Source organism: Bacillus rossius, chromosome 1, assembly GCF_032445375.1.
Source record: "Bacillus rossius redtenbacheri isolate Brsri chromosome 1, Brsri_v3, whole genome shotgun sequence".
Classification (NCBI taxonomy): Eukaryota; Metazoa; Arthropoda; class Insecta; order Phasmatodea; family Bacillidae; genus Bacillus; species Bacillus rossius.
This window is the reverse complement of record NC_086330.1, coordinates 220,279,246-220,304,586: the sequence shown is the minus strand read 5'-3', so window position 1 is coordinate 220,304,586 and position 25,341 is coordinate 220,279,246. Positions and strand designations below refer to the sequence as shown.

General features: G+C 36.8%; 1 protein-coding gene across 7 annotated transcripts in view; it reads left to right on the top strand.

The window, feature by feature from the left end:
- The first annotated feature begins 4,374 nt into the window (after window positions 1-4,374).
- LOC134527305 (coiled-coil domain-containing protein 28A) overlaps window positions 4,375-25,341 on the top strand; it is a 127,842-nt gene continuing 106,875 nt past the window's right edge. The window contains exons 1-3 of one of the 7 annotated variants that reach the window (XM_063359857.1): window positions 4,375-4,574; window positions 14,435-14,603; window positions 14,952-15,075. In XM_063359857.1, the coding sequence (XP_063215927.1) occupies window positions 4,450-4,574; window positions 14,435-14,603; window positions 14,952-15,075 (418 nt within the window). In that variant the 5' untranslated portion in view covers window positions 4,375-4,449. The other 6 variants (XM_063359860.1, XM_063359856.1, XM_063359861.1 and 3 more) reach the window with 6 other exon arrangements.

Below are 25,341 nucleotides of genomic sequence, written 5' to 3'. Positions count from 1 at the left end.
TGCATCTTTGAATTCGAGCACATTATTGTTCGAGCTAAGTGGTTTTTAATGGATTTTCTCGTTTTCAACACAATCCACAATAATAAGCCCTCATTTGTTGTGTTCAAATATAAGTAAAAATAAAAATGTTGAGTAACATTACAGTCACCCTAACAAAAATTAAACAGTTATCTCATTTTGTATTGTAAGTTTGGAACTATTCAAATCACTTCATTCATATATATATATATATATATATGTTTGTGTTTTCTGTAAATCAATTGTGCTTTTTGTTCATCAATATTTTTTGCATGAATTTATTTAAACCAAAATAATATTTAAAATCAAAATGCAATTAAGGTAATAAGAAAGGGATTTTGAATGAACTTCAAATAGTCATTGGCTTCATTAGAATTTAAATATTAAATAATGTACTTACAGCACACATTGATATATTTTTCAGTTGGTTGGAGCAAACTCAGGGCAGTTGGATATTAAATTATTATCTTTATACACTTGTGGTTGGGCTTTCACCCGTTGGCAAGGAGCTCCCCTCTAGCTCACTCTACCAATTTCTGAAGTCAGTCCCTCCTCTCCCATTCAGTACCCTTCCCTCAAGCCCATTCCACTCTCACCCTGTCCTCACCAGAAACACCTGCTTTCCTGGTTCAGTTCGTCTCCACTCCCTCTGGATCTTGCACTGGTGATCCCTCGGGTCAGCCTATCTCCCGGATTTCCCCAGCCCCTCTACCCAATAACTATTTTATATGACCTCACTCGTTAAATCTATTTTTCCTACTTTATTTTAAACTGAGGATCTTGTGTACTAAGTCACGTGCATTTAGATTTTCCTAGTTGTGAAATGAAATTGTACAGGTCTATAAATATATCATCTTGGGACATCTGGCTTACACAATGTTTTTTTTTTACGTTCCTTAATACACAGTGTATGTTCTCTGTGTTGTGTCTATTGGAAGATTGAGCAACAATTTAGACTGAATTGTTATTAATGCCAACAAAGTTTCAAAGTGCTGTTAACTTTCTCTAGTAAGTGCAATTGCATTTAAATTTAAATCAACACACATGCAGTTCTGGTGAAAATTTTCAATTAGAATATTTTGATCTAATTGGTTATCTAAAAAAATGTGTTAAATATAGTCAACAGATTGGAATCCTTGAGCAAAATGATAACCTGAATGAAAATTGAAACGAAAGAAATATTACTAGTGGTAAGTAGTATTATAGCAAACTAGAAGGCTATTTGAAATTTTTTTTAATTAATTACTGGGTGAATAAATGTTGATATTTAAAGTACCTATTACAATTATCAACAGCCCAAAACGTACTGAAAATATGAATGCTTTTTTTTTTTTTTTTTAATTTTGGGGTTATTGGCATACAAAAGATATAACCTGAAGTTTTTGTTTAATAATGATACAGAAACGAACACGAACCTTAACATAAACAAAAAGATCATAATGCATGTTGTAATACCATTTTTATATCTGGTTTGATACCAACGAACTCATCCTACTACAGAGCCTAACGTGACTATCAAGGTGGAAGTCGGGATGGAATTGGTTAGGATATACTATTTATTTTCACGAACCTCGAAATGAATTTCACAAACATAATCAGTTTTCCTCAAGTCTCTATCACTCCTTGGGATCTTTCTATTCCATAATTCTCTTATTTTTTCGTCTGCAGGAGCCTTAAATACTTTTTAATGCTTGCGTCGTACTTTCTACTACATCCAGTTTTGCAACCGGGCACAAAACAACACTTAGGCATATTGAAAAACTAAATTAAAAACTACTAATAGATGAACGTTAAGCTATCCTAATTTTAAATTCAAAACGAACTGACAAGTTTTACACATATTGTTATTTCACTTTGAAAAATGCAAACGGCCCCTTTAAATGCATTGAAACTGATGAAAGTGACCACCTCATGGAACACTACTGCTACCTGGCGGAGAAACCAAATAGTGTGCCAAACTTATAACATTGATCTTCCCAACCTGTAGTAGAATTAACCTTAACCAAACTAAATGAATTCCATCGAAAAAAATTCGAAACTTTTCCGCATACAACTAACCCGACTTCCATCATACCCGGAATCTTCTAGTGATGGGTCGTTCGTTAACGATTCGTTCAAAAAGAACGAATCTTTGAGAGAACGAAATCTTGCGATTCGTTCGCGATGTAAAGAACCGGCTCTTTGAGAGCCGAGCCGGTACCTTGAAAGATTCGGAAGAACGAAAACGCGGAGAGAACGAGAGAACGAGAGAACGAGATGAGAGAACCGGCCACGCGCCCGGTCCGATTCGTTCGTGAAATGATTCATGACGTCAGGAGTCTGAAGAATTAGTAATCACAGCGTGTGCATGTTCACAAGAGCAAACGATAACTGATCAAATAAAATAGGGTAACATGAAAAGTATCTATACCTGAAAATGTCAACTGTTAAGTAGTGGTTTAAAATTGCTTTTTCACATTCACATACACAAATTTGGATATAAAAAACTAAAAAAAAAAAAAACCAGTATGAATTAAAAAATAACAGGGAAAGTAACTACAAATGTTCACATTTACCATTTTTGGGTTAATTAATGTACTTCATTTGTTTCTCTTCATACTGAATCGCAGTAGTAGTATTAAATTTTTGTCTTTTTTCTCTAAATGTGTTGGTCTACATGTAAACACTTTACTGTCACTAGTGTGTAAATAGCCTATATATTAATATTTGTAACTTAAAAAGTAATAAAATATAAATAATCTTGTTTCATATACGCAACTGTGATTCACTGGTTACGGAAAGCAATGTTCAAATTCAAATACAAAAACACGTACGTAATACTCTAAAGGATGAACGAGTTACGACACCTGATAAAAGAGCCAGATCCTATACACAGAAAAGAACGAATTGACCGAGATGAACGAATCGTTCTGAACGAATCATTTCACGGCACTGATCCAAAAGAACCGATTCGGTCAAAAGATCCGTTCTGCCCATCACTAGAATCTTCACTACACGGAAATGTGTCGAACCGGAATAGTCACTATTCCGGGTCGGCACAAGTCCGTGCCAACTTGTGAGATTTAAATCTTGTATGGAATAGTGACTATTCCGATTCGACACAAATCCGTTTTTTGCCATTGCTTAGGCGGAATAGTCACTATTCTTTTCGACACAAATCCGCGTCCCCGTTGTTTACCACTAAAAACAACATGGCGCCAGCAAGTCAACCCTTGCGAGTCAAATAAATATCCTACTTATTTTAGCGGAGTATTTTCAAAGCAAATTATGTTTATTATAATACTGAATAATTTTCAAAAATTTATGTAGAAACTTCGTTACAAGTACAAGTAGCTATGCTATACTTGTTGAAGTCTTTAGTGTGATTGTGTGATATTGCTTTTAGCGCGGTCACCTGTATCATGGCGAATGACGAACTAACAAAAAAAAGGGTCCATAAAAAAAAAAGCCTGTGCAACAATTTCCTATTCCAGTTTCCTCCCCATGTCTAAGACTGTAACTTTGCCTAATCTCTGGAAATTTGTGGTTCAATAATATTTATTTATATTCTGTAAAGCAAAAATAAATGGTAATGAATGTTTGTTATTCTATGTGTACCTTTTAAAACGGAACCAGGAAACAGTAAATATCACGATTGTTCAACCCACATGACGCTTGACTCCAGGGGTCACGTGGGCTGATCAGCGATCAGTGTCCGTCAGACACTGGTTAGGTCATTGAAATTCAGGGATGTTAGACAGTGGCTCAACGAACCTGGTACAGATGTCACTAAAAGCTGGTATCTGAAGAAAAAAAACTGGTACACTCCAAGATCTTACACTGACAAAGATCCTGTAGATTTTGTTTCATAGATTTTATATATATATAATGATATATATATAAATATATATATAATGATATTTATATAAACTGCTTTAATACGATATATACTATGGAAACATAAAAGGTTTCACAATTGTCAACAAATAAAGTATGATAAGGTTGGTAACCTATTTTTTATTCAATCCGCACGCCATGACGGCAATACGGCATGGCGCTGTGATCAATTTCTACAGAACTAGCTTCTGAAATTATAAGATGGCCATAAAAACTTTAGCACCTAGTATGAATGGTTTCAATTAAATTATCACTTAAAAATTTCTCTTAAAATGCAGTTTTATTAAACGTATACAGATGGAATTATTAAAACGTAACTATTCGAATCATTCGTCCACGCCTAATGTTAATTGGTAATGCATGGTGCATCGCGTATGGTCGATGTTCAAAGTTGGTATTTCTGCATACCAGCACAATTTATACTTGGTACATGGTACAAGACCCTGAAAAATGGTATGTGTACCAACAAGTTGGTACGTCTAACATCCCTGTTGAAATTGTAGGTTGGAATGGAGTTGATACCCAAGGCATTCTTATCGTAGTTCGTTAACGGACATGGGAATCATGGGGTTCAGAGCTGAGTCTGTCACTTTTGAGCAGCTGTGGCAAAGTGCACGTAAGTGTGATACGACATTAGAGGATACGAGTTACGTCAATTTTTGTGCCGTAATAACAAACATGTGCGTAAAGAAATACGTTGGAGATTTAGGTCTGCCTTAACCCAGAAGGATAATTTATGGAAATGCCTACTGTTTGGCTATGGTTCCCATTGTGTGAATTAATGGAAGTTGAAATCAAAATTAATACCAAGTTACCATTGCAGTCGGTAGAAAACTTGCTGCAGCGAGCTGTGAGTTAAGTAAAGGCTATTCCGTTACTATTATGATAACTGCAGTGTTAAGAGAGCTGGTAAAAATTACCTGAAACAGGATAGTGACTCAGGTTTTCAAGGAGAGGAGAGCTGATCTGACACTACACCGCAACACATGCAAGGAAGTCAGATTATTTGTTTTGGTTGCGGTGAACCTGGGCATATTAGGGTTAATTGTCCTAAGAAGGTGAAGCATAGAGTGCGTTAACATAAACATTTGGGGAAGTGTGTCAACAGGCCTGGTCAACACCAGGGCTACACGTACCCTGACAGGTCAGGAGTGTTGTAATCATCTGTTACGGTTGTGCCCAAAAGGTAACCTCAGAGTATCGCGTGTAAAGATAGTGTGCCATATAGCAGGGTGTGGTAACAGCTAGAGCACAAGTAGTCACGTTGATAATTTCCGGTGTAAATTTAATTTCATAACAAATTCTGAACTAGCTATTGGCATTAATCTAAGTGTTTATTATTTGCCTCATGCATGTTGATGTGCTTCTGGTGGTGTTAATTTTTCTGCTGAGTACGGACTTAGTAAATCATGACCTCCAGAGGAAGCATACAGTGATAGGAGAATATGTCAAGTGTAAGAATGGTTTGAGTTGACATCAAAACTGTCGGCTGCGGGGAGTGTTAATATTGATTTTTATGGGTTTGTTCAAATCAACATTATTAGATCATCATATAATAATGAGGTACCTACCTTGCTTTCAGTTGTGGCGGTATATTAACTACCAATGGACATGTGTTTGAGTGCTCCATCATAACTCATGGTATCAAAGTAAGCTTAACTGGTGCTTTTTTTTTTGGTGTTATTATCTGTCATTAGTGAATGTCTGACAACATTGATTCATTGTGTTCATGAGGGTCCTCGTGTGCAGTGATGATGATTTCACAATAGATACAGTTCAGGTTGGTTCAAGAACCATGTTCAATAATAAAACAATAATTACGTATGAAAAAGATAAGAAAACCTACAGTCAAATAACTAACCAAATGGTTGGTAACAAGTACAGGGTAATTATAAAGTCCGTGAAACATTTCATAAAATCGGTACAGCGAAATGGAAAAGAATAACGTAACATATTATATAGGTACCGCGTGAAAGAACAACTCTCAAAGTTTTTTGAATGTAGTGCCAAAAAGCTATTTTAAAAAACAACCGACAGGGGCGCTAGTGCATGTAGTTGCTGAAAATGGCTGCGAACCAGGCAGAGAAAGCCTTTTGTGTGCTTGAATACGCCCGTAGCGAATCGGTAGTGAGTGTCCAAAAAGCTTTACGTGGCAAGTTTAACAAAACACCACCAGTTTACAATAGCATAATGAAGTGGTACAAGAAATTCGAGGAAGACGGCTGTTTGTGCGACGCAAAACAGTCGGGTCGGCCAGGCGTGTCACAATAGACAGTGGATTGTGTATGGGACGTGATGGTGCGGAGTCCCAAGAAGTCAACTTATCGGGCTAGTGCAGAATTGATCATCCCTCAGCCAACAGTGTGGAAAATTCTTCGTAAGCGATTAAGAGTGAAGCCGTACAAATTGCAGCTTCTGCAAGCCATCAGCCACGATGACAAATTGCTCCGACTGCAGTTCTGCATTGCCATGCAGAACCGTCTTGAAGACGATAACTTTGCAAGCAAATTAATCTTCAGTGATGAAGCCACTTTTCATCTCTCGGGAAGAATCAACCGACACAACACACGCATATGGGAGACAGAGAATCCACATGTAACTCTCGAACACGTCCGAGATTTGCCAAAAGTTAACGTGTTCTGTGCCATGTCAAACAAGACAGTTTATGGCCCCTTCTTCTTCACTGAGAGAACTGTCACTGGTATCACCTACCTCGACATGCTGCAATTGTGGCTTATGCCACAACTTGAAGCTGATATGAGACGTTGCCGCATCGCTGGATGGGCAGTGGGGCGGCCACTGACCAAGTGCTACTCCCGTGGCCACCACGATCACCGGACTTGACACCTTGCGATTTTTTCTTGTGGGGATACATCAAGGATAGTGTTATGTTCCACCTCTACCACAGAACCTTGACGAATTGAGACACCGCATCGTAGCAGCTGCTCTTACCATCACTCCTGATATTCTGGGTCGGGTATGGGCAATATTGGACTATCGATTAGATGTGTGTCGTGTGACGCAAGGTGGACACACAGAACATTTATAACTAGTGAAAAAAAACTGAGAATTTCTTTCACGTAGTATATGATTTGTTACATAATTCTTAGCCATTTCACTGTACTGATTTTTTTAAATGTTTCACGGACTTTATAATTACCCTGTACTTAACATGCGACAATATCAGGTAACAGTGGCTCGACTGGTGATCTACTTACGACACAGCAGGAATCTCGAGTGGTCAGCAACAGTCCAAAAAGTGTGTCGACAAACAAGGATTTACCTCTGTTCAATGCAAGCACAGACTGAAAACTGTCAATGGGGCAAACCAAATCAATTCCTAAAGAAGGGGAAGAAAAAAAACCTATGCAAGTGGGCATTATGAATATATCTTCTCTAAAAATAGTAGTTGTATCAATATTTAGAAAAACAAAAGCACTTTTTATTACTTCTTTCGAACCATTCCTCCAAGAACAATAGATTGTTGACTGCATTAATATTAAATTGAATCCCTCATAAGTGAAAGTAGCTGAACTCCGTACAAAATTTAATATCTATGCCTGGTTTCACATGTCAGTATTGGAAGAAGATTAAAGAATCAACAACACTGGTTTTTTGGCTTAATGGGTGCCGCATCTGCCGTTTCTATGGGAAACTACCTACTGATTACATCGACGAGCCACGGCTGACCACAGTGCTGGGAGGAGCATTGTGCGTGCCTAATACAGTTCAGTGGGATATAGTTTACCAAAACATTAGAAGTTTCAAAACTAAATCTACTGAATTTTCTAAAACTTTAGCTCTTTGTGTTAGAGAAGCATGGTTCAATCTTTCTAATATTACTTCACATTATTTTACTGACCAATATCTACTAAAATGGTAATGTGTTAATTGCTGTTAATAAACTTCAATTTTCTGTCTGTTCAACCAACCCAACATTATGATCACTTTTAAATTGAAGCAGTCTGGATCAAAATTAAAACCTGTTCAAACAAATTTCTAACACTTGGTAATAATCTATATCCCACCTCAAACATCCTCAAATACTTATGTCAAGTAACTTGAAGACTTAAAAGATAAATTCACAAACATTCAAGATGATCTGTTAATACTTGGAGACATTAATGTGCTTGGTGTTGGCTGTATCAGTAAACATACACTCCATCATCACAAGCCTATACTAAATCTAAGGAACTGTCTACTTAATTTTACCTTTAGTCTGGGTCTGTCTCAGTGTAGCTATACCCTATTTTCCAATCCCCTTTTAGATCTTTGCTTCACTATTCTTGCACACGATGCTTTTGTCAAAGTAGATTTATTTATCCTACTCTAGATATTAAAATCATCATTGATATATGTATATTCTACTACTACTAATAATCATAATAATAATAATACTATGTGTATACTACTTATAATTTCTCTTCTTCCTACAGAAATTACAAAAAGGGTAATTATTTAGGTCTATATAATGCTAGAATGAATCTAGACTGAATTTTTTTTAAGACAACTGATGTGAATATCTTGGTTTATCCATTGACTTCTTTAGTCAAATATCTTGTTAAACATTATAGAATGTATTGGACACAAAGCTAAGTGCACATCTCTGTCAACACGTCAAAATTCTAAAGTGTAACAAATCATTGAAGTAATAACTTAAAAACTATAAACTTGAAGCATAATGTAATTTACATAATAGAAAAGTAATTTAATCATCTATTTCCTATTTGGCTTAGGCTTCATAAGTCATGAAATTGTAACAAAGTAACTTTTGTAACCAAGTAACCTAAAAATTCTCATGTTTGTTTTTAATACTCACTCATATTTGTTGTAAGTTGAAGTAAATGTAATAAAGATGTAATGTCCTGACTCCCGAAATTATGTAGTGTTTATTATTTTTTTTTAAAACTTAAATTCTGTTTACAAATTTTTATTAATTTTAACTTCTTTTTTATTGGCGATTTTATGGTCCAGTCAGCGCAATTTTTATTCTTATCATTCATACCTTGCACTGCAAGATGAGATACCATTGCTCCTAGGTCTCGTTAGCTTCCCTGACACATCTGTTTGTGTGGTTATCTTAACCTAACCGAAGGGTATGGCAGAATCCCAAGAAACAATCACTTTATAAAATTATAAATATTGACGTTGACCAGTGCTACGCCTTCCCTAAGTCCGATGTGCCTCGCCCCACTTCAGGGCCCCTCTCCTCCCACCAGCACCATCAATGGCCCAGTGTTTGAATCTCCTGCCATGCGTGTACGTATGATATCCGTTCCCGAGGCTTATCTGGAGTCTGTGCTATATATAGCTCCTTAATTAACCTAATTAACACAATTAACCCACATAGGACACATTGCCTTATTTTTTCACAATAAATCTGTATAACAGAAAAATTTTATTTAACACTTTACTTAGAACTGTAGTCAAAAAGATATTTAGTTTTAATATATTCTCCCTCTGTTTAGAGCGAACTTTAATTTATAATTTATTTCGAGACACCAGTTCATTAATGGTGTTATAGCCAGCCAACTCTGCTACTGTCACCTGTATTTTCAGCCAGTAACTTGATAGCAAAAATATTACATAAATTAACATTTTGAGGGGTTAGTACAGTACAGTTACAATGTACGTGTAAGTTGTGTGTTTTCTAAATTTATATAAACCTGAAAATTCAGTTTCTAGTAGTATTAAAGAGTCTTCAGTATAATGTGTGTATTATGTAGGCCTATTTGAGTTCCCAGCAACCCCAAGGCCTTGCTACATGCATTGCTCTGTGTCACTGTTGTTACATTACTCTTTAGTAAAATTAAATAATGTATTAATTAATCATTTAATACAAAAGTTTGGATGCGTACTGGAAAAATTCTTACTATTATCATAAAATCAGAGTTTGAGAGGGCATTTACAATGCTTCCTTAAAATTAGTTTCATGTTGAAATTACTAAGTATTTAATTTTTATAATCAGGTTTAAAAAATAACAAACTATAAATTGAGTTTTTTTTTTCTTTTGCTGGTCAACACATTTTAAGGGTACACATTGTTTGCCCTACAGGCGTTTGCCCTAAACGTAGGGAAAATGCCTGTAGGGCAAACGACTTTAGGGCCAATGCCGTTTAGTGCAAACGACTGTAGGGCAAACGCCGGCAAGCACTTATGTTTTGGATTAACGAAACCACACCATCTTTTAGGGCAGACGCCTGTAGGGCAAATGCCTGTAGGGCAAACGACTGCCGAAAAACTTATTTTAGAGCAAACGCCTTTAGGGCAAATGCCGGAGCTTGGTCTGAATGTGATTATCAAACATTTTGTGCAAACCCCTTTAGGGCAAACGCCTGTAGGGCAAACGCCTGTAGGGCAAACGCCTGTACGGCAAACGACTTTAGGACAAACGCCTTTAGGGCAAACGCTTTTAGGGCAAACGCCTGTTTGGAATGAGGAATGCAAGAATATGCTTCGAAAATGTGTTTAGGGCAAACTACGCACTCCCCATTTTAATACTCAAGAAGTTATAATACTACAGAAAATATATGGAATAAAATAAATTAATAAATTGGGCCCCTTAAAGATTAATTTAAGTTTAATTAGCATTTTAAAATGTATATAGTTGCTTCAAAATATATAAATAATAAAAAAAATATCTCTCAGTGCTCATAGTTAATGTGATACAGAAGATAGGTTATTTTTATTTTAGCTGTAGAGCATCATGGGACCTTGGAAAACAGCATAGATGACATGGTGGCTTATTCCAGGCTTAATAAAAGTTAATGAGGGTTGAACATCATCTGGAGAGGTACATGGGAAATTACAGATGGTATTCTCGAACTGGTATTCACCAAATGGTATTCACGAACTGGTACAAACCCACTGCATCAGTGGTTAGATAGACACAACACAAATCAGACACGTAATATTCAATACGGTATTGAACTTAAGGGTGTTGAATTGAAATAAAATTAAGAATTCCACTGACCAATTATGTGGGCTCGGATAATGATCTCAATACGTAATTATCAGATGTAGATGATGCACAAAACACAATGTTGCTATGTTTATTACACATCACACACACACACGAGGCGATGAAAATTCCAATGCCGACCAGTAAAACTAATTATGCAAATGATGAAAGGTGTCTGTTGGGAATAGAATCCCTCCGGAGTTGAATACATATTATTTTAAACAAATTTTCAATGAACCGCTGAAAACACGAGAGGCCGACATGCACAGTGAAGTCGACTGGTTGTGGCGGAGGAAGAAATGGTTGTCTTGGTTTCTGGGTGTGAGCCAGAGGACGCCGACCACAGACAAGTCTTTCTGCTGGAGGACGAAAGTCCAGAACACAGTGCAGTTAAAAATCTGCAGAGGGAAGATGTCAGTAGAAAGAAAAGAAATGAAAACTTGAGCAGAGCAATGAATGCTGCAGAATTGCGGAAGAGTGTAAACTGCGTTTGGAACAAGTTGGTGGGAAAGTGGTGTGTGCTGTGCCCAAGAGGATGACAAAGTGCGAAAGCAGCGCAGTGACATAGAAATAAAGCTGCTGACAACTAGCGAGGGTGCTCCAGTGAAGAATGCAACTTTCAGGCCGAAAGGCTTGAATTAATAGAAGTTAAAAACATCAAAATTAAAATTCCCATTAAAAATTTTACAAATTAAACAATGTTAAACTCCATGAAAAATTAAAAATTAAAAGTGGCATAAAAATTACCTAAAAGTGGCATACTATAGAAGTGCAAGTAAAACAAATCATAATTAATTTTATGTAAATACCTATCATATTGTTAGGAATGTAGTTAATAAAAGGAAAAAAAAAAATTTTACAAATTATTTGTAATTAATATTTTAACTTGGAATTGAGCCGTAACTCATTGGCAAAATTTATATTCTACTTTAATTAATATTTATTTTTGGCTGTCAGAACACATTTATAATTCTTTTAATGTAAATTTAGTGTTATAAATTTACAAAACACTTCTTGATTGTTACAATTTTCGTAATGCTCTAAACATGACTTTTTTTAGGTAAAACTACTTAACAGCTGATAGGGCATGCGAAAAGTAACATAACAAAACGTAATCCATAAACTAACCAACCCACAGTATTTGTGAATAACAACTTCCACTGACCATCAAGGGGTTAAAATCATTTAAATTTAATAATTATTATCTAACAAATTTATGATGTGATAACACTTCATACTATAAAACCTTATCTCCCATGCCACTGATTCAAGAATAGAAACAATTTTTAGGAAACTTATCCTTAGGAAGATAGTCAAAAATAATTGTTTTTAATGTCATTGTAGGAGAATGTTTAAAAAAAAATTGCCAAGTGACCCCTCCCCCTACCTTCACACAAAGACACACACACATTTTATTAATGTCTCTACTCTTATTCCCATATTTTTTTTACAAACTTAATTGCTACATTTAAAAAACAAACATATCCATGTCTTATCTTGATTTGAATGTTTTAATAGAATCCCTTGCTTTAAACTGAAGTGAGGGCTTCAACCAACTGCACCGCGGACATCGGCAGTACAACAGTAATCCCGACCTAGGGACCTTTTGAGACTTTAATTCATTGGTGCAAAAACTTTTTTTTTTTAATAGACTGGAGTGGATTCCAAATATTCAAGATCATGCCACTCTCAACGCAAGGGCAGCAGTTAGGTAAAAATTATGATTATTTAAAACTTAACAAAATTTTTTAAAATTTTTGTGATTAATTATTAATACAAATTGGTGTGGTTTTATTTAGATATCTTTAGTTGGATTGGTGGAGGCAGTTTGCTAGCCCACTAAGGCCAGCCATAAATTATGGCACGTCTTGTATAATAATTTTATTAATATTTTAGTTAAACAACTCATATCTTACATATTTTATGTACTAAGGGCTAATTTCACCACGTTCAATTAGTATTGTAAGCTGAACCTAAGAACACTTTTAGTTTAAGTTACATTCCAAAAGCTTAACTTTAAACACCCAATTTTGGGTTTTTAACTTCTTACCTGGTGGTTATCGGACAGCAAAATGGCCACACATTTATTTAGCTGCTATTTGACTATGAATACAAAACACATAAATAACCTTCAAATTTTAAGAAAAATAAAATTATGTAAATAACACTGAGATCATAAAAATTCTGATTCTTGTTTTTTACTGTATAAAAAAATGTGCTTTAGGTAATAAAACTTCTGCTTGTGTTTCATTGAAACAAATTTCAAATATATTATTTTCTATTATTATATATTTTTATACATACTTTTATGTATTGTTATCAAATAAGTTCACATCCTAATTTGTATTTAAATACTTAATTTTTTGTTGTGACAAAATATATATACACACATATATACATATATAAAACCATTAACACCTGTTAATGTTGCTGTATTTACTCCCTTTTCATTGAATTGAAACAAACCAGAACCATTATAGACTTTTTTTTAATAATTACAATCACTTTAAATTTTTGACTTAACACACAATACACAATATATTTGATAGGTAACTAAACTAATCATGTTAATAATTTATCAGTATTACAATGATCCTTCTTATTTTTTCCAAAAAGATCAACCCAATGCTTGGACATAATCATGAGCGGTAAATTTTGTTTATCGCTAACATTTTTTATTACTGTGAATTAAGAGCTACAATTTATCCTATGCAAGAAAGCTTGAACTGAAGCTTAGTTAATTGATATAATTATATTTCACATATAACTGGATCAATTGCAACTACATTTTACACACAAATTCATCCCATCATAAAGACATTTTCATAATTGTCTTGCATGTGGGTCTACGATTTTGTTTAGTAAAATACCCTACCTAAATATGACATTTGAGGTACTTTAAACATTTTTTTTGTAAAATTAAAGATTTACCAATTAATTAAAATAAAACTAATTGCAATTCTTAGAGCAAAAATTGAATGGGTTTGCATTTTTTATTTTGGGAAATTAATTAAAAAAAAATGCTAAATGAAGTACTCAAACATATTTCTAAAGCTCCTCATTTCACTCATTAAAAAAATAAAAAAAGTAATGTATGTGAAAACTTTAATTTTTAATAATATAAAATTATTACAAATCCTGTAAGAAAGTTTAAGATATCAAAATTTTTCTATGGTTTCTGAACTGTATTTTTTTACAAACAAACTTTATATGTCCCTAAAACTAACAAAAAAGATCGCCACTGCCTTATTATTGTGTTTCTAACAAACTTCAATAGAGATAAATTATATGTAACTACACGAGATAAGTGGCATACAAGAAATGGCTTGTGAAATGGAAAACTTGAAATAAGCATAGCTGAAAATATTGGGCTAAATATTAGTACCTAAAGTTCTACCTAGCTGTGGCGTAATTGACCCTAAGATCCTTCTATGTACGAGTTAACATATACAATGTACATGTTGTGTACATTGATGTCATAAATATCTTACCCTTGCAAGGAGGTTCATAAATGTTTGTGCTTACGTACTGCACCTAGAATGTGTTCAGGTATGGAAGTAAGACCCGGGACTGCGCAGGGTGATTGGTGGGATGGCAGAAGAGAGTGCAGAGTGTGAGCTGCAACAGCTAGTGAGCACAGACGACGACCAGCCTCTCGACAACCGTCCCGGCGAGATCACTCCGCCCATCACCTCCACCTCCACCAAGGTCACCCAGACGTCCCCCACCTCTCCCGTCAGCAACAAGGTACGAGTGTTCTAACCACTGTGTCTTTGTTTCCATTCTAGCAACTCAGTCCACCTTGACACAAAAACCTTTTTAATAATTTCTATTATTTTTTCTTTTCGTAAAAAATATTTCACGGTTGTTCAATTAAAAAAAACATGCAAAATCATTTGTGGCAGATTGGCATATAATGTACTCACATTTATTTAGGTAACTCTGTTTCACTACTGTTGTTGCACTACTGTATGCATAAATGAGGGTGACTGTGACTATTTTATTATGGTTGCATGTTTTGTGTGCTTATCTATGTGGCTGAATCAGACTGTAAGATAGTGAGCTGGTAGCTGCTGATTGAGAGCACATGTGCAGATGTCATCCAGCACGGGAAGTCTGCGTGGAGTGGGTGTCCAGGGGTCGGTAGCTCGCTCCATCAACAGAGTGACCACCGTTCCAGCGATTGTAAGCACGTCTGCCATCACGTCACCTACTGCAGGTCAGTTTTTTTATAAAGTAATGTATTAATGTTTTCATTCTATTAATTTTGTATTTTTTTAATATTAAATTTGAAAATTATCTGTACAGAAATATTAGTAGTAATGGATTTATGTCTTAAACTCTTTAAAATTGAATTATGTTTGTTCATTTTAATATTATTGGTAGCTATATTGAAATTTACCGTAAAAATGAATATTTTAATAATTTTTTGTCTCAAAATTTGAGTACCTGATAAAATCAAAATTTTTGTTACTGAGACGATTTAAATTACAATATTATTGATTATTTTATATAATATCATGTTATGTATTCTTTTATTTTAAATGAGGGTAATGAATTCATTGTTTTTTCTTGGTTTTTAGTTAATTTTTTTAAGGTATGTATTTTTTTATTTACAATTTATATATTTTTCTATTTTGTCAATACAGTGGGAACTTTATTTTCATTATTTGGGTTGGTACATTCTTTAATCTAGTTTCGATCTAGCTGCTCTGGACCTATTTTCATATGGCATGCAGGCATTTTAAATTCCATCAAAAATGGAATAAATAATTTGAATGAAAATAACTTGAACATTTTTTTGCTAGCTTACAACAATCAGTTGTAGATGTGGTATTGTCACCGCCTTTAATTTGTATGTCGCAGTACTTAAATTGAATTCAAAATTTAATGAATTTAAAAATGGCAGTTGGTGTGGTTTGGAATGACTGGTTTCACTTTTTGTGCCCCCAGCACTGCCTGTCTAGTTAGGCAACATGGCGAAACAATGACTTCTTTGTTTTACACTTGCCGCTGTCTTCCCCTTACTGGTGGAGATCACATGACTGTTGGCACTTTTTTACTGGCTTATATTTCTTTTCCCACATATAAGATTACTTGAGTTGCAGATAACTACACGAGGCACGCAAAAATTATGCTTGTATTTTTCACCTAACAATATCTTTATTTTGCTTCTTTGGGGTATGAGTTTGTTCCTAAGATGTTTATTTACTTAAACAAATTTTTTGTCACTGTATATTTTTTTCAGCTTTATTGTAAAAGCCCTGGAAAATAAATTTTGCGCACACGTCTCTAACTTAGACTTTTCTCTGCGACAGATCACTAGATGAATCTTCAGCTGCTAAAAAGAGTTTACGCTTCAATGCAGAGTTTATCTTTTTTACTTTCTCTGTAGAATAATGCTAAGAGTGAATTTTCTTAACGTTAATAGGAGAGATTTCTAATTCAACTATTGAAGTATTCAATTGTTCAATTACAATTTTTGGATCTAAAAAAAAGGATGGGTCATGTGGCTGAGAACTGTATTCCTCATTAGTTTTGACTGGAGAACAAGACAGGCCAGAGGGGTCAGGTTGATTAGTATAGTCTACCTTTAAATTTCCAATTTCTTTCCTACAATAATCACAAATTTTGGCTTCTTTAGGTATTTCAGGATATAAACTAAACATCCAAGATGTTCCATTCCTCAGTCTCTTTTTATCCCTAATTGTGTGATTAGTTTTGTTTAGCAGGTTAAAACATTGTAATTTAATGAATTTGTTTTTGCTTTCAATTGTCTGTTTTAAACCATTTTTTAAACTTTAGAAAAAGACCATCACACTAACATTGTATTTTTCAAAGAGCTTCAATAAAGGTTTATCATGTAGTACTTACAAAATAATATTATTGTAAACACTCACTAAAAATAAAAATACTTTTAAGGAATTAATAGAACTTATATTTTAACTTATTTGAGCTCAAGAGATTGTTCACTTTTAAACACCTACGTTATGTACTGACACCCTACTCATACCAACTGCAGATGCAGACTACAATATACACAGACAGAAGAGAGAACTGAGAGTGAGCCTGTCTCAACTTGACTGTGAGGCTCTTGTCAGCTCATGAAACAATCAACAGGCTACCCACTATTAGACACCTTTCATGTCACAACTTGAAGAATCATTTACAACAGAAACTGCTTGTTGTTATTTATTAGTGTCTCCTATCATTTTCAAATAAAATGCATTATAAAGTAAGTTATAAAAACTATTTCCAACTCAACTAAAATAAAAATTTTATTTTGTAAATAATCTTAATTGTTGTATTAGAAGCAACCCTCCTAAGTACATTATTAATTATGGTAATAATCACCATTGTAAATAAATTAAGTAAAGTTAGGGTACATAGTATTAAACTGAAGCAAAAACTAATAGAACACCCTTTTTTAAAATTATTACTTAACTATAAACCCATTAGCCTTCCACTTTGAAATTTTGAGAATCACTTACTGTTGGAAACAATAAAATCATTAGGTAACTTTGGTGTTGGTTTGAATAAGTTATGTTGGTACGACTGTAATAGAGTAAGTAAGAAAAGAAATATGGCTAGTGTGTGAGAAATGTGTGTAATAGAAAGAGGAAATTACACAATATTAAGAAAGATGCCGAGTTTTAATATAACCTATTAACAGGTTATGGGCCCAGGCCGTATGAAAGTACACTGGTGTTATTGAATAAGTATCACAGTTTTATTGCGATAGTGATGTGTTGAGAAAAGAAGAAGAAAATACGCAGTGCGGGCATCCATTATGGAATCCAACTACAACTACATTAGATTGGCAAATGGATCAAACTGGAGTGTTTGGAAATTTCAAATTACGGTCGTGTTAAAATCAAAAGGTTTATATAGTGTGGTGTCTGGAGAGGAGTTTAAACCTACTGTGGTGGATGATGATTCACAAACCGAGACGGAAAAGAAGAAATTAAAGGAATGGGTGACACGAGACAGCAAAGCTCAAGAAATAATTGTCACAAGATTAGAAGAAGGACCAATGATGCACATTTTGGCTTGCGAGTCAGCACAAGAGATGTGGAATAAATTGTTATCAATTTTCGAACAGCAGTCAGAAGTAAGCTTGCATCAACTTCAGCACAAGTTCTTTTCTTTAAAATACGAAGGGGAAGGAGTCGCGGCTTTCCTGTCAAAACTGCAAGAGTTGGTGGTCCGGCTGAAGCAGCATGGGGAGAAGCTGTCCGATCAAATGCTAATGACGAAGATTTTAGTATCACTACCGGAAGAATATAAACACTTTGTGTCGGCTTGGGAGTCTGTGTCAACAAAGGACCAAAAACTGTCAGAGTTAAGTGCACGTCTGTTGATTGAAGAGGAGCGTATCTCTGTAAAGGGCAGTCAGGATAACGCCCTGTTGTCTAAAAATCAAGGTAGGCCGAATCCATTAAAGTGTTTTAAGTGTGGGAAGGCAGGACACATTCAGAAAAACTGCTATTCTAATAAATCGAAAACTAATAATCCAGGTGGGAGACGTATGTGCTATTACTGTGAAAAGATGGGACATATCAGTAAAGATTGTAGATGGAGGTTAAAAGCTGAAAAAAGCTCTGAACCTGCTCATCGTACACTAAAGGGGGGCAATCTGAATGCTTTTATCAGTGCTGCAATGGTAAGTGAAAGCCTGGATGACAAAAGCTGGTATGTGGACAGTGGAGCATCTGAACACATGTGTGCTCAAAGACATTTTTTTTATGACATGTGCAAGCTGGATAGTGAAAAACATATTGTAATTGGTGATGGGTCAACTCTTGTAGCAAACGAGGTAGGGACTGTGAGAGTAGAGGTGTATGATGGTAATTCTTGGCAAATATCGGAGATAAAAGATGTGTTATATGTTCCTGATATCAAATTCAATTTATTCTCTGTTGGTGCAGTGTTGAGAAGAGGTTATCAAATTGAATGGAGAGAGTCTAAATGTGAACTTAGTAAATCTGGAAAAGTGTATGCTGTTGGAACTCTGGAGGGGAAGCTGTACAAGATGATGTTTAGGTGTGAACCAATCCCAGCTGTGGTGAGTGTTGTGAAGAAGCCTTCCATTAAAATATGGCATGAAAAGTTGGTGCACCAAAATACAGAGCAGGTCAAAAATATTCTGAAGAGCCACAACATAGAAGTGCAAGGTACTGAGGACTTCTTTTGTGAAGCTTGCATGAAGGGGAAACAACAGAGACTGCCTTTTTCATCAAGTGAACACAAAACGACGGACACTTGTGAGATCGTTCATGCAGACATTTGTGGCCCGATGGAAACAGCATCAATTGGAGGTTCAAGATATTTCCTATTGATAAAAGATGATTTTTCAAGGTATAAATTTGTTTACTTCTTGAAGTTCAAATCTGAAGCTAAAGAAAAGATTAAGAACTTTCTAAGTATAGCTAAGAACGACACCGGAAATCCAGTAAAAATTCTGAGAACGGGAAACGACACTGAACTGTGCAGTCAAGAAATGCGGAATATCACTGATGAAATGGGAATACGGCACCAGAAGTCTGCACCTTACTGCCCAGAGCAAAATGGGAAAGTTGAAAGAGAAATAAGAACAGTTGTGGAGGCAGCCAGGACTATGCTGGCAGCCAAAAACCTGAACAAAACCTTATGGGCGGAAGCAGTTAATACTGCAGTATACACCATCAACCGGACAGGCACGAGTTCTGTTAAAGGAAAAAGCCCATATGAACTATGGTTCAAGTCAGTTCCTGAAATCAAACATTTTGAAGTCTTTGGAACAGAGACTTACATGCAGGTGCCTAAAGAGAAAAGAAAGAAATGGGACCCTAAGAGCACAAAAGGACTATTCGTAGGGTATCAGGAAAATGCTAAGGCCTACAGGGTATATGTACTGAACCGAGGAAAAATTGAAATATCAAGAAATGTAGTGTTCCAGCCAGATGGTGTAACAACAACAATGGGAATCGAAGTTACCAAACCTATCCAAACTGAAGAGCACTACAGGGATGAAGCGGAAGGCATACAACTGGAAAATGTAGAGGGAAGCAATACGATTGAACATAGATCCTTAAATAATGAATCTGCAGATGAAGAGGAATTCAGAGGCTTTGAAACAGATAACTGTGGAAAGATATGTGAAAAGGTGGGAACATGTAATTTGAGGGATAGAACAAAACTAAAGGAACCAAGGTATCTGAGCCAATATGAGACAAGTTTTCTTTGTGCAGATGAGCCGCAAACATACGGAGAAGCAATGATGAGCAATGAAAGGCAAAAGTGGAAAGAAGCTATCAATATTGAATTGAACTCTATAAAGGAAAATGACACCTGGTCAGAAGTTATACCTCCAAAAGATGCCTGCGTCATAGGCAGCAAATGGGTATTTAAGATTAAACGAAATGAAAAAGGAGAACCAGTGCAGTACAAAGCGAGACTAGTTGCAAGAGGTTTTGAGCAGCTCAGCGTTTTTGATGCAAGTGAAGTGTATGCACCAGTGGCTAAGATGGCGACGCTTAGAATTCTGTTGGCGACTGCAAATGACCTAGGCATGCCAATATATCAAATGGATGTTCAAAGTGCTTTTCTTTATGGTGATATAGATGACGAAGTTTTCATAGCAAAACCAGATGGAATGGAGGGGGATGAAAAGACAGTTTACAAACTAAAAAAATCTCTCTATGGACTTAAAAAATCACCAAAATGCTGGAACGAAAAGTTCAATGAAGCTATAGAAAGGGAAGGATTGAAAAGATCAAAACATGATTACTGCTTGTATGTCAAGAACACAGACAAAACGAAGCTATATGTCCTGCTGTATGTGGATGACCTGCTAATAGTAGGCAATGATGAGAACCAAATTCAGGCATTGAAAGAAAGTCTGAAGAACAATTTCAAGATGAAAGACCTAGGACCGGTGTCAAACTACTTAGGAATTTGTATCTCTCAAGATTTAAAGTCTGGAACTCTAAAATTGAATCAAACTCATTTTTTGAAATCATTGTTAGTGAAATATGGAATGGCGGACTGTAGACCCGTGTCCACACCAATGGACCCACTGTGTAAAATAAACTTCCAGGACACTGAAGAAGACAAAGAGCTGGAAACAAAATGTCGACAGATTATTGGAAGCCTGTTGTATGTCGCCCTAGGCACAAGACCAGATCTTAGTGCTACTCTTGGCATTCTGAGTAGATATCAAAACCGGGCAAGTGAAGCACTATGGGTTGCCCTAAAACGCGTTTTGAGATATATAAAAGGGACCTTACACTTGACACTTGTCTACCGACGACAAGAACCCGCAGCTCAGCTGAGTGGATACGCTGATGCAGACTGGGGAGGAGATGTGGAAGAAAGAAAATCTACATCAGGTTTTGTATTCCAACTCCAAGGTAATACCATCACCTGGACCTCCAAGAAACAGTCAACTGTTGCCCTGTCATCTACCGAGGCGGAATACATGGCTCTGAGTGGTGCAGCGGCTGAAGCGTGTTGGATCAGAGGGGTACTGCAGGATCTGGGAGTGTTAAAAAATGAACCTGTGATCCTATACGAAGACAATCAAGGTGCAATAAGAGTGTCAAAATCCCATAGAATCACAAACGGTTGAAACACATTGACATTCGCCATCATTTTGTCCGAGAAAAAATCAGTGAGGGTCTTATCAGTGTAAAATATGTTTGTACTCAGGATCAAATAGCTGACATGTTCACTAAAGCAGTGAATAAGATCACACTCTTGAAATGTATAAGAAGTATAGGGCTAGAATAATGCAAATTATTGGTTAAGTTTTGTTTTAGCTGTTCACTTGTATTGTTTACTTAGTTGTTTCGCAAAGTCTACCTAATAACGTTTATTGAGGGGGGCTGTTGGAAACAATAAAATCATTAGGTAACTTTGGTGTTGGTTTGAATAAGTTATGTTGCTACGACTGTAATAGAGTAAGTAAGAAAAGAAATATGGCTAGTGTATGAGAAATGTGTGTAATAGAAAGAGGAAATTACACAATATTAAGAAAGATGCCGAGTTTTAATATAACCTATTAACACTTACCAAAAGTATAAACTATTTATAGGAATTTTTAACAAATTTAAAAAAATTCAATTTTTCGAGAAAATATTCTTTTTGATGATATTGAAAATATTATATTTGGTATTAATCTTGTTATATAGATAGCTAATACTATTATTCCTCCAATTAATTGTGAGGGTAACACACTTATATGACGACAGGCACACGTTATACTGGACTGATGTGACCCAAACATAAACAAACACCTCGTTTGTTTACAAACACAGGACTGCATGAATGGCAGATGATATTTGTCAATACATGAGTGCAAAAGGAAATCCTTTGGTTCCTAACATTATTTAGCTCTGTTTGCCATACCTTTAAAATATAATTAAGGAGACTAACCTGTAGTACAAATAAACAATATGAGATTTTCCAAGAAATTTTAATAATATTAAGGAAATGGAGGCAAAACAATAACATAACATTAGAATTATATTTATACTTGATAATGGCTAAAGTTCTCTGAGGCACAATGTGACTAGCAAAAGAAAAAAATGTTACTGAAACTACAGGACGTTACGTAGGGCACCCGGCTCGACAACAGTCCAATTCAAGTTCAGTCTCTATTGTTGGTATCCAACACAACACGTAGATGCCGTCTACACATTAAATAAGGGTGGGGGTTACTCCGGGCTAAAACTCTGTCGGTAGGCTATTTATACCCCCAGGACCTCTGGGGGGACCACGGACAGTTACTATTAGATGGCACAGTCTCTGCGATAACGTCTCGTAGCGGGAATCACTGTGTAAGATGAGGGGAGTTTGCAGTCCAACAATGCGCTGGCGCCGACTCAAGGCGACCGCGCCTTACCTTGCGAATGCTGCGCTGGCTCCGCAGTCTCCAGTCCGCGTGACGGCTGTCCCAGGGAGTGCGTTGAGGTGCACCAGTAGGCGCCACACACTTTAGGTCACCAGAGCACTCACACAAGGCGAAGTTCCGGCGCGCGCGTAGTTGTTTCCCGGACCGCGGACGCGTTGATGAAATCGATAAATACAGTCTCAAATATTGATAATACCGAAAGTTCAACTTCAGGTCGCGATTCCGCAGCCCGGAATCGCGGGTAGCGAAAACTTCTCACGCGAAGCGACACGAGCTCCGACTCAGTGCAGCGGACCGACTCCCCGAGAAAACGCCGGGCGGCTCTTTTATACCTCCGCCGAGCGTCACCAGCGGCATCTCCTATTGGCCCGTTTTTAAGTTCAGGTGGTTGCCGATTGCCGCTAATTCTCCTGGCGCTGTCACACTATCACTTCAAAAGTCGAATATTTACCAACACCGCGGACCATTGTTGACTAGGCCCCCTCAAACACTGTTTATATATCCTTAAATACGCCCTACTGACCATATATATATGTGGGCCGTGTATCGGTACACATTTGCCGCTTCCTGTTGCAATTTAAACTTACGGTCCACTGTCGCACCAAGGAAGTTTTAAGTGTCAACAGTATCATACCCAGTTCCACACAACACTTATCTGAGAGAAGGTGGTGAAATTGCCGAAAACCAGTAGCCCAGGAAGAACACGACGAACAAGAGCAAGGGATGGCAGCGACCTCCATCGGGGTTTGGAGTGACGGTATGAACAGCCAGCCAACAGCTGGTGTCGGGGCCTCCAGATGACAGCTGCTACGCCCGGTACAGGATCCAGGGCGTTATGCGTCACGTGGCGGCGACAGCTCCCACTGGACACCGAAGCCGGGGAAGGACTGCCCCTTGACACACTACCAGTCCAGTAGCAGGACATGTTGACCAACGTTCACCGAATTCATGGATAAATTCACTCAAAGTTCATGACGAAGGTGCCATTTAATATTCACTCGCTCACTCTTCTGTTCTTAATGTCCTAGTCACATTAAGCCTTTTTCTAATTTGCCAGTAAGAAGAAGAAAAAAATTGCCTTCCTCTGAACATGGTCTCTGTATACATCAAGATTAACCACAATCATACCAATTATTAATGAAACTGAGTACAGAACCTACAGCTATTACAAGAAAACATTGCTAGGTATGAATTTACCTGCCTACAGTCTCCATCTCAAATCATAACTTTACTGTACTAAACTCTCATCACTAATTTAACCCTTATCAAAAGTTTACAATATAAAATAAACACATAATACTTGGGTAATAAATACAAAATATTTACATGGCCTGTCTGGCGAAACAAATTAACATTTACCCAACATGAAACATAAAATCATCACCAAAGTTTACCCATGTTTACACATAATACAATCCACAACAAAAAACTGACTGCTATCCTAGACTTTAAATACAAACACAAAAATCCTCGTGTATTGACTTCAAGTGAATGAAATGTCAAGGGGAGTCACGTGGCCATGAAGCAAAATTCGCTCTCCCACGAACGTAAACAAAGGAGGGGAACGGGAAGGAGAGGAGAAAACTCCTCCGTCCTGCTTCACCCAGGCGAAAGCCAATGAGCGCGCGGAAGGGGGGGGGAACACGTCCCACTTCCCCTCGCGCGGCGACCAGCTGAGGCTAATCGCCTCCCAGACATGCCGGCCACAGCTCGGCACGTAATCCACCAACGGGAAAAACGGAGGTCACTACACTCCGACACAACTCTGTTCTACAACAGAAATGACCGCTCACGGGTCATAGAAAAACAAATCTCTCGGAACATACCTCACACTACACAGAGAGAAACACAAGGAAAAGCAAACACAAACGAAGCCGGGCTGGAACAAAAAAAAAAAACAACGTAGGCACCCAACTAGACGTACAGCACAACAGACGAAGAAAAAAAAAACAACGTTAGAAGGGGTAACACATGCTAGCTACACATAGCACTTACACAGAGACTAAAATCAGGTAGACACAACACTTTATTACACACGGTGTTAAAACTTACTGGCGTTGAAAGTGCACTCTTTTTCCTCACTTTTATCACAAAAAAAAACTCACGCAGCCATTCTATCGCCTTTTTATTTTCTTTCTTTCACTTTCTCACGCGTCAATGCACTCGTGACTTGCAGGGGTTAGACACTAACACACTACTCACAGGCGGCTAATCAGCTCCTGCGCTGTAAATAGACACGCAGCGGGAGTGGAATTACACGTCACTCAACTCGCTACAGTACGACGGGCACACACGCCACGGTCGTTCAACGTGTCATAAACCCATCTACACGATATTAAAAGGCGGGAACACATAGCCTTCGCACTTAACACACACACACACACTAAGGAAATGCACTAACACCATGAACACCGTTCACAAATGGTCATCACAGTTAAGCTAATCCAGCAACTGGCTTCTTGTAAGCTCTCAGTTGTGTTAAGTTGTATCTCCCGACGACTTCTCCGGTGTCGATGCTGGATAGAGTGTGGCAATTCTCGTTGGTCACATTCGTGACACGAAACGGTCCAGCGTAAGGAAGGCAGAGCTTCT